The 15,117-nt window shown below is 41.0% G+C and overlaps 1 protein-coding gene across 1 annotated transcript in view; it reads right to left on the bottom strand.

Annotated features, from left to right (window-relative positions):
- Positions 1-8,264: 8,264 nt before the first annotated feature.
- Positions 8,265-15,117, bottom strand: part of nfil3-5 (nuclear factor, interleukin 3 regulated, member 5) — an 8,898-nt gene continuing 2,045 nt past the window's right edge. The window contains exon 2 of the mRNA XM_020653307.3: positions 8,265-12,145. Within this exon, the coding sequence (XP_020508963.1) occupies positions 9,853-11,679 (1,827 nt within the window). The 5' untranslated portion in view covers positions 11,680-12,145 and the 3' untranslated portion in view covers positions 8,265-9,852. The remainder of the gene's footprint in view (positions 12,146-15,117) is intronic.

Genomic DNA, 15,117 nt, shown 5'->3' with positions numbered 1-15,117 from the left:
CTTAATCTTTTCATGATGCAATTTCATACGTGTGTCCCGTTGGGTTTGTACAGCTCAAGGTCTGTGGTGTAACAGTAGACAGATGGGAGAAATGGCTGAGACAAATCTAAGGGGGTTAATCCACTTAATAACCACCAGAAAGGATTGCAGGTTACCTCACACAGCTCCAGCATGTTGTTTGTCCGTCTGGCTGCAGGAGCTCCAATAATGTCTGCTAAGGCTTACCTAGAAATGCAGACTGTGCATTGTTCCTGATGAAGCAGCACTGCATCAGCTGTGAGTAATGTATCAGCAGAGGAGCATTTACCTGATAAATATCCGTGTGTTGACAGATTTAAAGATTGTTAAAAAAAAATTCTATCTCAATGCAAAACCCATGCCCATTCTCAGTGCTGTGATTATTTGACCCCTCCATACTGGTTCTGAGATGACCCCTTCCTAAAATAATGTAATGGATCAAACCTAAGACTTGTTCAGTCTAAAATTAAGAGTGAGCTAATTCAAGGCCTAGTACTCAGTGTTAGCCCAATACAAGAGCATGGTTTCCGTTTTTATACGTCCTTCGGTATATTTCTCTGAGCAGAGTGATGTGAGCATTACAGAGTAAGTTTAAGTAACATAATAAAGTCATCCATTTCTCGAAAGACGTCCAATTGACTTGGAAAACCCAGACTGATAAGGCTTCATATGGCTTCACTAGATCAAGCTCTGTGGATTTTGTCCTTTAACTTTTACAGTGGTGTTAGTTAAGGATCTATACACAGACAGTGTGAACAGCATGATGAATATACACAAAATATTTAATAGTCCACAAGTGTCCCTTAATGCTAATTGAGTGAAGCTTTATATAGAACTTAAGAAAGTACAGTGCCATGCAGTCTAACTCTCCCTCTTGATTTACTATATTGATTTCCATTGATAATAATGAAACATTTTGAGCAGATTGAATAAGAAAAAAGTTGAGGAGGGAGCTACATGGGAAAGTTGTGTGTCTGGATCACAGACTGCATAAAGAATGGACAGCACAAGAGCGCCATAGAGTTGAAGCCAAAGGATTCAGAGCTCCCACTGCTGACAGGCTGCAGTAAAGGTCAAAAACCCCGCCCCCTCTATAGCAGCCAGCACATTATGTCAGAGCCCGTCACAGGGGTATTTTGGCCTCAATTTTGTAAAATAGAAGAAGTTGGAGACAAGTGGTCGATAATTATATACAGGTTATGGTCTAACAATAACAGAATCCATGCATGTTGTATATCTTAAATTGAAAAAAAGTTAGATGGCTTTTTAAGAAACAGAAATTTAAGAAATGTTGCTTTTTTTTCTCCCAATAGGTAGGATCATAGGATAGATAATATAATCATTAAGTAAGATATTTATGATGGTGGAGGCATTCTGGTTGGCTTCGCATCGCACAAACTTGGCGTAAACAGAAGCCATGCTCTCCCTAAAGAAAAGAAAATGTGTTAAGCAGCACCTCTAATGCTCAGGGGTTGACATGTTATATCTTGTTTTATACAACAGAACAACAACAACAACAACAACAACAACAAATGCACAAGAGACATGGCGGTCTTTGGTTTGTTTTGTGCTGCACTGAAGCCTAAATTGCTTTGAGTGGTCAGAAAACAAGGAAAGTGCACGGTCCTTTTTACCATTTACATCCAGTCTTGTTGTCCATGTGAGGATGACAGGCAAGCGGCAGAGATTTCAAGCAAAAGTGCTCGTATTGTTGTGCTTACAGTAGCTAAGCAGCTGCTGAGAGTAGCTTCATATGTAGCTTACAAACATGGGAGTGTTATCAATCTTCTAATATAAGAAATGCTATCTTGGCCAGAAAGCATTTTGAAAGCATGTGTTTTTTCCAATATTTTTATGAACTACATTTTTATAGTTTAAATTTGTATTTATATAACAAGTGTTTAAACCCTGACAAATAGGCAGCGATGTCAACAGTTTGAAAATGAATGAATGTTGAGTAGACAGACAAATTTCACAATCACATAGATTTTCAATGTCAGCTTAAGGGGTAACAGTCTCTCTAAATAGACATAAGCACACATATGTAAGCCAGCAAGCTATTTCCTTTAGCATACAGGAACAAGATATGGTAATGGCACCCAAGGGTGGTTTAGCATTGCATAACATGGAGCTGATTCATCTGCGTGCACACGCATGAACACACATAGTTATTCCTGGTGGCCTACTTTCATTTCAGAAGTGCACAGCTTCTTATGACCTATTTAACATTGTGATGTAAATGCTACAGTGATGTGTGTTTGTTCTGCGGGCCTCTTGTGTGTGTGTGTGTGTGTGTGTGTGTGTGTGTGTGTGTGTGTGTGTGTGGTGTGTGTGTGTGTGTGTGTGTGTGTGTGTGTGTGTGTGTGTGTGTGTTGTTTGTCATTTAAGTGTGCAAATCTCACATTATTGTTGGTCATATATATGTAGCTGTTCAGTGTACAACACACACACACACACACACACACACACACACACTTTCTCTCTCTCTCTCCCTCTCATACACAGACATGCGCTGACCTATTTTACAGCGCAATGGCAGAGATTGAATGGGTCATGGCAGACAGCATAACACTCCTGAACTGCAGCCAACAAGCATGTTCAGCAGAGGAATCATTTTTATTCTTTCACTCTGTTTCCTCTTCCCCTTATTTCAAAACTGCCCTGAGCTACTACTTAAGTCAAGTTAGATTTTTAACTTAATGTCATCTGGTAGAAACGTATAACTGCAATAATCAGGATTTTAAAAGAGTGTAAATAAAGATTGTAAAAAGCTTGATGCAACCTTTGAACTATGATTCAATCGAAGGTGCAGGATGTGATTGACAACATCTCTGTTGCCCTCAAAGCGTTTGTTTGGCTCTACTTGTTTCCAAAAGGATTCTTATTTTTCTGTCCATTAATGTAATCAACATCCCTCACTGTAAAGCATTGCAGATGCAATTGAAGGTGTTTTTTATTTTACTGTAAAAAATTTAATATAATGCATTTCAGTAATAATCTCATCCAATATGTTACATAAAAACCTTTTAGATGAATGAACAATGTACATTGTAACAGTAAGTTTGCACCAGATGTGTCTACTAGTGTCTATCTTTTTTGCTTTAACCACATTTTTACATGGTGTTAAGCTCGAGTCTCAAATCCCCACACAATAAAAAACAGCACTCAATGTTTTGAAATCAATATGGCAACAAGCGGTGAGTGGTCTATATTGAGTGCAAGGAGCAGCGAGATATCGGACTCATAGGCCACTGTGTCTTCTTTACAAACAATTGCTGCTGAAATTAAATCCAAGAGGCTAAAATAAGAATGGATAAGGCTCGCAGGGAGGTAATGAGGGTCAGATGGGATAATCACAATTGGTTGCAAGCACTAACAATATACACAAAAATGTGAAAGGCAAAACAATTCCATCAAGACGTTGGTGCAGCCGCCGGGGAGACTTCAGTGCATGAAAACGTTCAAATTGCATTTTGTCGTTGAAAATATAAAAAAGAGGAACATGATTCAGTCCTTTATCATTCTGGACCACTTGATCATAAGCCTGAGTATTGCATTAGAATATACTTCTGATTTACGAGTGCAGATGGGGATGTTAGTGGTAACCCACAAATAAAACTTAAGTCTAAATGGATGGAAAAGGAAAAAACAAATTCATGAAAGGTATGCATGTAATAAATGAATCTTTGCAACTCCAAACTGGCTCTGCACAAAACACGGGAGGGACTTTGGAGAGCTCTGCCACCCCAGAAATAATTGACATGTCACTGTTGTACAAGTTGTTTTAATATTTCATCCAAAGATATCTGTCAGTTGGGTTTCCGACTGTGGCTCAGTGGATTGGGAAGTCATTGAGGCCTGTCCGCCAGAAGATTGTGACCCGGAAAACTATGACCTACCTAGACCAGACTGTGCACACAAGGCAGCTTTTTCAGATTAGAAACCATGTCCAATAACCTTTCCAGCTCGAGGTAAGCTACAATCAGCTCACATGCCAGTATGTTCTCCCAAAGTCAACAGTTTCTTGATCCACAGGGTCAGCTTGGACCTGTCGCAATCCAGAGTCCTACAGGGGCTGTATAGTGCTTTTCTAGTCTTCTGACAACTCAAAGCGCTTTTACATCGCATGTGTCCAGACTTTTTTGATTGGGTTGGCCCAATTACCCAGAGTGTCAACATACTGCACAAGAAGACTCTGAGATAAAATATCATTTGAATCGAATAAAGTCACTTTTTTCAAAGGCCTACAGAACATTAAAAAATGTTTGACCAAATCTCTTTATGGTCCAGGTGGAGGTCATTTAAATACAGTTTCCATAAAGGTATGATTGATTAGAGGAGCAATCTAATAGAAATTGATAAAATATAGTACAAATAAAACATACAACAAAAATAATAAAAATCAAATAAGAATCAGAAACAAAGTAATAATGTAATCAAATATTTTTTCAAGTATTTTTTTGGTTGATCACCCTAAACGTCAAGGTCAATGAAGGATTGAATAAAGGTTTATATAAGGTCACTCTGCACTCCAGTCACACTGCAAACTGTTTAATGATTGATTTCCCGCATTCCACAATTATTTATGTTCCAACATGGCGCACTTCTCCGTTGCCCTTAATCACATCTCTGAAAGCTGTTTATAATATTAGAATAGCCTCTGGTTATTCCTGATCACTTTTGACATTATTATGATAGCTCTTTCAAGTTTGTCAAGCAAACACAGAACAATTGATCTCTATGACGATCACACTTTTTTTTTTTTTTTTTTTGTCTGTTTGCTTTTTGCACACGTAGTTATTATGTAAGCCGGGTCACGTTAGCTTCATTGCACAATGCTACACCATTGAGCTCTGAAGGGCTTTTTTCTCCTCTCAGTTAAGTCCCCTCCAGCAGAGATTTGTGCACTGAGTGATGCTATCCAGCGTTATATAAGATGTACATCCTCTGCTTGAGGACTGTCAAACTGTCAAAAATGACTCAAACTCTAAAACAGAAATGTGTGAACACATTCACTAATACGTAACATCACAAAGTCTAACTCAAATCCTCAGCTCGATGCTCGTTACCCCAGCCCTGCCTCTCCCTGTGCTGCTGACCTACATACTGCAGCATCACAGTTACATAACCTGCTGAGGCTGTTGATCACTGCAGGCCGCGCAGGGCCAACACCCCCCCCCCCCCCCACAGATACAGCGCCATCACATCACACACACACACGCACACACACGCACACACATTATTTGCTATGAACTTACCAGTTTTCATTAACCTTCTCACACTGTAGTCAAGTGAAATAACGAGTAAGGCATCCCACTATCGTGCAAACATTTAAATGATGTGTGTGGACAAAGGTTGAGACTGAAATTCTAATTAGGTCAAACTAAAATGTCCGGAGTTGTTATCTTAAGGAAAACTGGAAGTAGATAATGTCACGAGTCTGTCTTCCTCAAATGTGTATTAGAAACGCTGCACCCAAACTCTACAAGGCCCGGCTACTAAATGAACTTGATTATAGAAGAAGGTTGAATCTTTGATTAAAAAGTCACTGAAGATCTATGGAACATGTGATGACAGGGGGGTGTGGTGGAGGTGTATGAAAATGTTAATATATATAGGCCGACTGGCATATAGACAAGCCCATTTGCTTGAAGTCCCCTTGTTTTTTTTCTCATAAATGTGTGCTTGATGTATTTGCTAACCTCATACATTCATCACATAAACATGTATGTGTGAGAGAAAGAGACAGAGAGAGAGCTACTGACCTGCTCCCTCAGGCAGCAACAAGAGAGAGCTTCTTTCTGAGTAGTTTGTTCAAGTTTACACTGTGGAGGCATGTGATGTAACCCTCTCTCCCTCCCTCCCTTCTCCCTCACGGCCTTTCACTCTGCATAACCCCACTCTCTCTCTCTCTCTCTCTCTCTCTCTCTTGCTGTGTTTTTCCTCACCCCCTCCTCCGTCCTCTCCTCACTGACCTACTTTTTCTCTCCTGGCCCGTTTTCACAAGCCTCCACACAATACAAAGCATCTTTAACAGCTCAAACATGAAATGAAAAAAGGGGGATAAGTGGGAACTGGAGATACTTAGAGGGGAGGGAGGGGAGGGAGGGGAGGGGGGGGGGGGGGATATTGTGTAAGAGAGAGAATGAAGAAAGGACAGTGTGATAAAAAGCACTGCAGTTCACCTTGTTATTGCTGGGTGGTGGGTGGCATTGAGGTAAAGAATATTACATTTCTGTCAAACAGAGTTTTAGCTGCTACCACACATCGCTCCTATGTCTCTTGGTTGCAGGAACATGCTACAAGTTTGAGTACACTAGACATGATGTCCATACCTTTTATTTGTGTCTCAAAACGTGTCACACTCTCTTAATGAAATCTGTCAATAAATCTGTTTGTATTTTCAGACCAAAACCAGTGACCAGAGTTCATGAAGACGCCTATATGCTTCCTTCAAAATGTGTAAAATACTGCGTAGCTGCATCTCAGTGATATAATGGCTCTTATGTAACCCTCACCATGGCATACTCAGCCCCATGCATACTTGTTGTTCCCATCGGCTCTTGCTCTATTAATGGGAGGGTCAGAAGGAGGCTGCCACAGTCACCGTTCACAGTCTGACGCAGTTCTCTCCCAAAGCAGTTGCGTAACTCTGTTTTTTGCTTGTTGCCCTCTGATACATTGTGTGATTATTTCCCCCTTCTTTTCTCCAAGTTCAGCACATCCTCTGCAGTTAAGTCTCATGGTGTTGAGCAATCCCGGATTACATCGGGAGCAGAAAGCAGAGTGTGTTCCGTTGCTGATGTTTTAACAGCTCTCTGATGTAACTACTGTCATTGGAGCCAGTTTGCTTCTGCATTTAGCTGACACTAAACTAACTAAACTATCTTAGTGATGATCTTCAATACAACCTGGAACAGCTCTTTAATATCTCAAATAAAGTGCTCTTGTGCTTTTAAAAATATTATTATTATTATTATTATTATTATTTTTTGATAAATTTCTTTTATGATATTTAAGAAAACTACAAGTACAACATGTGACTATAAAGTTATTGCAAAGGTGATAATAAACAGCTGCTTATTTACAGTATCAGTCGATTGTATTTGTTCTGGCTTCTTGTCAAATTTAAGTCATTAACATTTTCTGTCGTTTAAGCTTTCTTTCAGTCACAGCCAACTCCTCTAAAGAGATATGATGCAGTTAAACAGTCAACACCTCAATATACTTGTGAGCTGTTTGGTGGTGGTCAGATAGAGTGGGTTAATCAGTTATTACTGCTGGAGGAGAAATGCAAACTTGGCAATAACACTGTTATCACTACAACTACTCCTTTTTAAATTACACATTATAATAATTCATGGTTATGGATAATCCATTTTTATAACACTGTTATCACTACAACTACCTTTTTACAATACACATGAAAGTAATACATTGTTATGATTAAGACTTTAACTAGAGCGGCTTACTTAGATTTTATTTTTCATTTTAAATGTTCTTCTTATCCTTTAATTGGCTATATTATTCTAAGCTCTATTCATTTAAAATTGTGACTTTCTCTGTCATACTTATAAGAAGATAGAGAAATATTTGGCTATTTATCATAATTAATAAAATGACTGTGTTAACTCTCATATCTAGTCAGTCAGTTTCATGTTTAGTTCATTCACTTTGTAAGGGTTGCTTTTGAGTTTGCATTGGAGTCGTTTTTGTTGTGAGAGGATATCATTTACTTTTTTTAAATCCTGTAAAAGGTCTTTTAGAGTTCTTTTCAATTAATTAATGTCTTAACATTTATTTCTTAATTATTTCCTTTGCTTATGATTGTATGACCTGGCTGATTTATGTTTGTTTTATTATCACTGTCCTTGTAAAGTACTTTGTGACTTCATTTTGAAAAGTGTTCATTAAATAAATATTATTATTATATTGTGAACATATGATATCAGTATTCATATTAAGTGAAGATGATGGATTCTCTCCTGTACTGCTGTACAGAACTGTTTGTGCTGACTTATTTTCCCCCTCAGTAATCTCTGCCGGTAGGCTGCATTTTGTAATGACGTCATGAGCCATTGAAGTTTTTCTGACTGTGCTGGACAACATTGTGTTGCTGTCTGTGAGCTGTGAATCATCTGTTAAGTCTTCTGCTAGAAATAGGCTGGTCTGGATGTGTTTGTGTGCCTTTCATTTTCACTGAGCCTTTAAAAAATACAACTCAAAAAGTTCACATGAGACATACGTGAATTCAACAACCTTTTTATTTTTTCCCCCATTTTGATTCTCAAAAAATCAAAGATGAGGTTTTTTTGTAACCATTTGCATATCCACATGAAGTAGAAAATACATTATCACTTCTGGACAAGCCTTACTCATGATTTTTTTCCATTTTCAAAAAGCCTTTCGACAAACAACAGAGGTTATACGGTAACACAGAGTACAAATGGTGGGGTCAGGGGACAATGGGAAAATACACAGCACAACCAGGAAGAGCATAGCACAAAATGACACAACAAGACAACAAAAAATAAACATAATAATAGCCAAAATGATAACCAAATATAATAGAAAATAACAATATTAATAAAATTATAATAAAATAATGACAGCAGTATACAAGAGATAAAGAGACAATTTTACATTTATACAAAGTGGCCAGAGGCAGGCACCAGGAAGTGAAACAGTTAAACTTGAATGACTGTATGATCTACTGTAGCTAAAACAACTCAGTGCAGACGTGAGTGGAATCATTAAGACATTGGCCAAACTGGGACGAGGGACAACACAAAAAAAGAGGCACCTTATGTAGAGAGCAGCGTTGCCGGTATGCAACTAGAGGGCCACTTCATTTATTAGACAGACAACTGTTGTCTGGAAATGAAGATGTTGAGATTTTATAGGCAAACTAGGCTTGCCTTGTGCTTGTCATGTTTTGCCAACAGCAATGTGTGACTGCAAAGCCTTGACTGATATGCATTTCACTGGCCTTGACCGTTTGACAGCTTTGAGTGTCAAATAGCTCAGATCACCTGAACGAGGCTTTGATCAGATTCATAAACCTGAAAAAGAGTATCTTCCTTTTATTCTTATTTTTTATTTTTTATTTTTTACTGGCTCTCAGTTTTAGTCGAAAGAAAATTTGAGGCATTTCTAAACAAAGAGGGACTGTACAATGTATCTGAACAGGAACAAACATGTCACTTTTAAGTCCACCACTTCCAAATCCAACTGTTCTTTTTTTTTTTTTTTTTTTTTTCATTTTTGCCACATTTTCTTCTTAAAATATATATTCCATATATGCAAATTTATGTCACAGTAATATACAATCTAAGTGCTTCAGAAGTGAGGGGAGCTTGTGTGCAGATGTTTAAGAAGGTGTCATATGAAAGTTACTGAGAGGAAGAATGTAACTCTTGGCAAAACAAGGGGAGATGCTAAAGGAAGGATGCGAATTCTTTGGTTAAAGGAATGTTCGCATAATGCCACAGTAAGTGCTGGCCAGCTACTGAGGCTGGTCACAATAATGGAGAATTGAATAATGTTAAAAATGTCTTCAAGGGACGTATCCCAGGCTCCAGCTCTGCAGAGTTACATTCTGTCCCCTCTGTGGTTTATTGACATATTATTTTGATTGAAGGGATTGGTGGAAGGTATGAAAGAGAATAGGAAAAGGGAACAGATGACACAGTGAAGTGTGATGGTGATCTCACATCCAAACTACACCTCACAAAGGTATTCTAGTCCTTGAAAGGTAGCGATGTGAATCAGAGTTGTAGTTGTCTATAAACTGTACACAACAATAAGGTGGCATAAAACTGCTCCTATTTGTCCTTAATCGCGCCTCTTATTGCGCCCACTCCTGCTACTGCTGGATCCCTTCTTCCCCACCTCCGTTTTTGCCTCCATCCTCTCATTCATCTGATGCTTGAGCTGCTCTGCAAAGTCAGTGTCATTTTCCGCCTCTTTGCTCTCCCCGTTGGCCTGGGTGCTGTGAGGGTTGCTGGGGAGAGCTAGGTAAGGATGCTGAGGCAGATTGGGAGAGGGGGACATGGAGGTGTTCACGTGTCCCTCCATAAACGCTCCCATTGTTCCATTAGAAAGGGCTCTGTACTTGAGGCGGAGCTTGTGGGGCAGGGCAGTGGCTTTGACCTCTGCTGGGCACTCACTGACAGCTCCTGCTGCCTTCTGGTGATAGCTGCCAATGTCTGAGGAGGATGAGGAGGGTGACTCATCATCAGTGGAGCCTTCCTTGTCAGAGCTACGAGGGTCTCCATCACTGGATGAGGTGTCTTTTGCAGAAGAGTTCTCCTGGTAAAAACCATCGGCTCTAGAGCCTCCCTCATAGGTAAGCACTGGGGGCTCTTCATCCAGTGTGTTGAGGTAGCCGTTGTGCTGTGGGAAGGAAGACTTTCCCTCTTCAGTGTTGTGGATCAGATCGGGGGCAAAGGGGTTCTGGTGGTTCCCTGCATGCTGAAGACTACTTTCATGACCCTGGTAGCTGTATTGCACACGATGGTTCTCACACTGCTGTTGAGCGTTGGCATTGTACCTTTGTTGAAGCTCCTCTGCGGACTCAGCATGATCATTTGTGTATTCATACTGAGGCGAGTCCATGGTCTTTGTCCTCTCCAACTTCTCAGCGACCTCTGTGATGGTCACTGAGCAGTCCGAGAACTTTGTGTTGGAGGTGTGCTGTACAGTTCTGCTCTGCTGGGTCTGCTGGTCCTCTAGCCTCTGGCTCTCCATTGGGTAACAGCCGCTGCTGGAACGATACAGGATGACACTCCTCTGTGCAGAGGGGGCCTGAGGGGCTTGGCTGGAGGCCTCCATGTGGCAATGTTGCTGCTGTTGCTGGTAGTCCATGGCACTTTCAGCCAATTGCGTGTTCTGCTGGTGATCAGTGTGGTTTCCATGGTAAGTCTCACTAGACATCTCATTAGGCATCCCGTTTCTTTCCAGTCTGGCCATCTCCATACTTGAGGGCTCGGTCTTTATGCTGTAGCCCATAGGTTCTGGGCTACAGCCCCTGGAGGAGGCGTCAGACATGTCAGAGACAGAGCCCCGGGGAGAGTAACTGTGGAGCGTGTTGTGGCGCTCTCCACGGCTCGACTGTTCTGTTTCAGAAGAGTCCGAATTCAGCATGACCTGGGAAGCACTGGAGTAGCCGCTGCTAGAGTGGTACGCATGACTGTTCGGGGTGCCATTGGTGCTGCTCCCATTGCTACTACTGTTGGCATTAGCAACACTGTTGGAGATCTGCTGACTTTTCTCCATGTAGGAAGCTGTGCTGATGAGGCCAAAGCGCAACTTGAGCTGTAAGAGTTCAGTTTTGAGTCGAACATTCTCCTCGTTCAGTGCCATGACACGGTTCTCTAGCACCATGTCATTCAGGCGACGTTTTTCTCTTGAGCGCTTAGCTGCTTCATTGTTCTTTCTCCGCTTTTCCCAATAGGAAGCATCTTTCTTCTCATCGGATATAAACTCTCTCTTGCGACGGCAGCTCAAATTAGCTTTTGAACCTTTAGACTGACGGCCGATCCGTGCTTCAGGATCATCAGGATTAGGAGATGGGAGGCTTCCGCTGTAGGAGGATAAGTTGTCTATCTCCATGGCGTTTTTGTTGTTGGTAGATGGTAAGTGTAAACTCAGACTTTCCATTCTGGTGGCCAGAGTGTAACTCTAGCAAAGGGCAAGGGGTTGAAGAGGAAAAAATGTAATTTCTTTTTCACTTAGGAGTTTGACTTATGTCCCAGGATCAGAAAAAACTTGTTGATGAGGTATTTGTGCTCCTTGAAGGGATCGCCTCATTGATTTCCTTTTCTTGTTTTCTAAATGAAAATGTTCAAGTGTCCAAACTAGCCAAGAAGATTAAAAAGAGGTGGAACTCCACAAACACCTCAGACATTGAACTAGTGTTTTGAACAAGAAACCAAAAAATACAAGATTGTATTTTAGGCCAAACGTCTTTGCCTCAAAGCAGTCTCGCTGGAGGTGATTTAGAGTTTGTCTGCGTCTTCCGCAATCTTTAGTTGAGCTGTGATGTCTGTCTTCAGAGGAAGTATGTCAGGAGGACTACTTTGCTGATCCCTGAGGATACAGATTCAGTTCTGCTCTTTGCTGACCACTATGTAGAAGAGAAAAAGACAAAAGGAGGGAGTTAGATGATATGTAAAACCACTGCAGGCAAGAAAATACATTACTCTTCAATCAATTTAAATCAGATGTATGGACTGTGTTACTAAGCAAAAATGTGGCTGTAATATCTATGGCTTTAGAACAACACATCGTCGGTATAGCACAGTGCATCCTGTGCAAAAAAAATAATCTATGATGACATAACCCCAAAAGTTATACAATGCGCTTCCTTCCTGGACTTTGTTTCCTTGAATTAAGACGAAAAAGGACGGTGAGACGCAAAGTCTGAGAAGCAGCACATGAAAGAGTACAGCTGTGGCTGTGGCTAAACATGCGGTATTTGCTGCTTCTGCAGAGCTCTTATGTAAGACAGGTTACTGTCAAAGTCGCATAGCGAGGTCTGAGGCAAGCTGACCTAGTGCCAGCCCTGCAGAGACTGGCAGAAGAAGGACGAAAAATATACGGGGACTCATTTCATCAGTGCATCATCCCACTCTATGTTTATTAGTGCATTCGTTGTATGGTTTGTGAGGAGAAAAGCATTTGTGACTAAATGACTAAAATCTGAATTCTCAATGCTGGATTGAATCAAAAGAAACGCATCGTACTCATTGAGGATTGGCTGGGATGGGCTCATGGGAGCAGAAACACTTCTCTGTTGTTTTGTCTGTTTCTGTGGGGGAGGGGCGACTTCACAGCAGCAATGTCGCAGTTTCTCTGCTAGCCGTCAAACTGTCTGAGATTACACAACAGCACAAGCTGCTGAACTTCCCTATTCAGTGTCAACATCATTGCTCAAAAGGAAGCCTTGCCCACTTACATGCACCATAAAATGAAACAATGCTGAATGCAGCACAACAACAGATCATGAGTTCAGTGTTATGTAATAACTAGACGGCGCTGCTTTTGTCTCAGGTCTGGATTATTCTGGTTCTCTCATTGCACCACATCACACAGTTAAAACAAAGTCATCAACAACACATCATTACACAAACCCCTTGAGTCAACAAACATGAAAACCTCTTTTGATGACACACAGAGTGGGAATGTGAGAATCTAGGTCAGTGTGCCTGTGGGTAAAAATGACTCCTTTCGTGTTGATTTCACTGCAAACTCTGAAATAATAAACTTTGATCATCATAAAGTTTCCTTTATGAAGCAACTTTAAATATGGTGAACTTTGAATCTTGAATGTTTAAACCAAACAAGAAGCCCAACTATGTACATTACCTGTTTTTACTTCAGAAACTCTAAAAAAAAAAAAAAAAATGAGCTAAAGTATCACCACCAACTCAATGCCACATAACCATGTATCCTAAGGTGTGGCATCCCCAGCCAAGTAACTGAAACTCTGTTACATAATCTAAAATTCACAAAACCACCACTGTGACCTTGAAACAGTCTGCTCTGGATAATTACTCATTAATTAATCCTCTTCTGTTGAGTTGTAACTCAAGGGCAAAGTCTGGGTGTAAAATGTTATATGCTTCGCAGTCTATTTCTCACAATCCCGCCCCTCTGTTGCCACACCAAGAGTTTTACCACTTCTTGGTTGTCTCTTGTTTAAGAAACTCGAGTAAAGCTTCTTTCAACAGGGTGGGATTTGGACTCAACCACCAACAGATGTGGAAAAATGTAGCGCCAACCGCGCTCCCTCCCCTCCCCTCTCTCTCTCTCTCTCTTTTCGGAGAAAAAAAAATCCCCCACCCTGTGCGCGTGAAACAAAGGCGGATGGGGAGGAAGCATGCATACGTCTGCGCTGTCCCACTGACCTAGAAACGACGCTAAGCAGTAAACACTCCTCCTGTCTTTGACGGTGCGCCATAAAATAGGTCAGTGGGACTGCAAGGGAGGGAGGGCAGGAGAGGGAGAGAGAGAGAGAGTATTAGAGTGCACTCTAAAAATAGAGCGACAGAAAGAGGTGAGGGAGGGAGGAAGCAGAAAGGGTTGGGTTGTCATGAGGAATTTCAGTTGTTGGAAACAAGAGGAATTTTACAGAGTCTACAGCGGCAGGAAGAAAACAGAGGAACGAAATACGTCATCTGCCTCAAAATCTTTTTTTTTTTATGAAAAGCCCCGGTGATTTTCAAGCAACATTAAATCCGGTTCGCTCTAAAAAACAACTAAAAAAACCCTCCGACACCCCTGACATAAAATGCATTAGTTGCAGATGAAAAACAATAGTGGGAGATAGGGAGATGGCCCTGACGTCAGAGCACACACCCATCGCTGCAGCCAAATTCACGCATAACAGGCTCTCTCTCTGAGGACTGCAGGGGGAGGGGCTGCTGGTGTTGCTCGTAACGTACGTGCCCTGAATTTCTCTTGTTGCAGGGCAAGGCTTGTGTAACATATGCATATAACATAGCGGCACACGCTACAGGTTACTGGCTCTCCTCTTTTACTATGATGCTGTGTCTTTAGCACTATGAATAAAAAGGACATTGTGCAAGTGGCTCTTTGTTCAGCTTCATTTTTTTTTTTTTTTTTTTAAATTCCTATAATAAAAAAAAAATTGCAGCCAATGTAAGCAGTTGTTCTCTGTATCTTTGGCAGTGGAAACAGCTCTGACAGATTTCCCACAAAGCACTTGCTGGTTAGGGAGGAAAGCTTCACTTTTGACCTCTACTGAGGCAAGTGTGAGTTAAACGCATGGCATCCTCTCCCCCTCCTCCATCTTTTAAGTGATCCAACACCACACACGTGAAGGGGCCCCAGCAAGAAAGCCTCCATTTTGCCCCACGGCTTTGTATCAGGAAAGAAAACTACGAGACAGGAATTCAGACATTCCAGGTCAGTTTTGATGCTTGTGTCTGAGAGCCAACACTTCCATCAAATCATAATTCACACTCCAATGTTTCCTGTATATTAGTTATAAATCACTTCATCTTACAGATGAATGCAAACGTGGGAGACAGGGTAACAAATGTTTTGAAAATTGAATCCATTAAGTGAAGTTAT

The sequence above is a fragment of the Labrus bergylta genome, chromosome 1 (genome assembly GCF_963930695.1).
Source record: "Labrus bergylta chromosome 1, fLabBer1.1, whole genome shotgun sequence".
In the NCBI taxonomy this organism is placed as follows: domain Eukaryota; kingdom Metazoa; phylum Chordata; class Actinopteri; order Labriformes; family Labridae; genus Labrus; species Labrus bergylta.
Note: the sequence above shows the minus strand (reverse complement) of the source record. Positions and strands in the feature narration are given on the sequence as shown.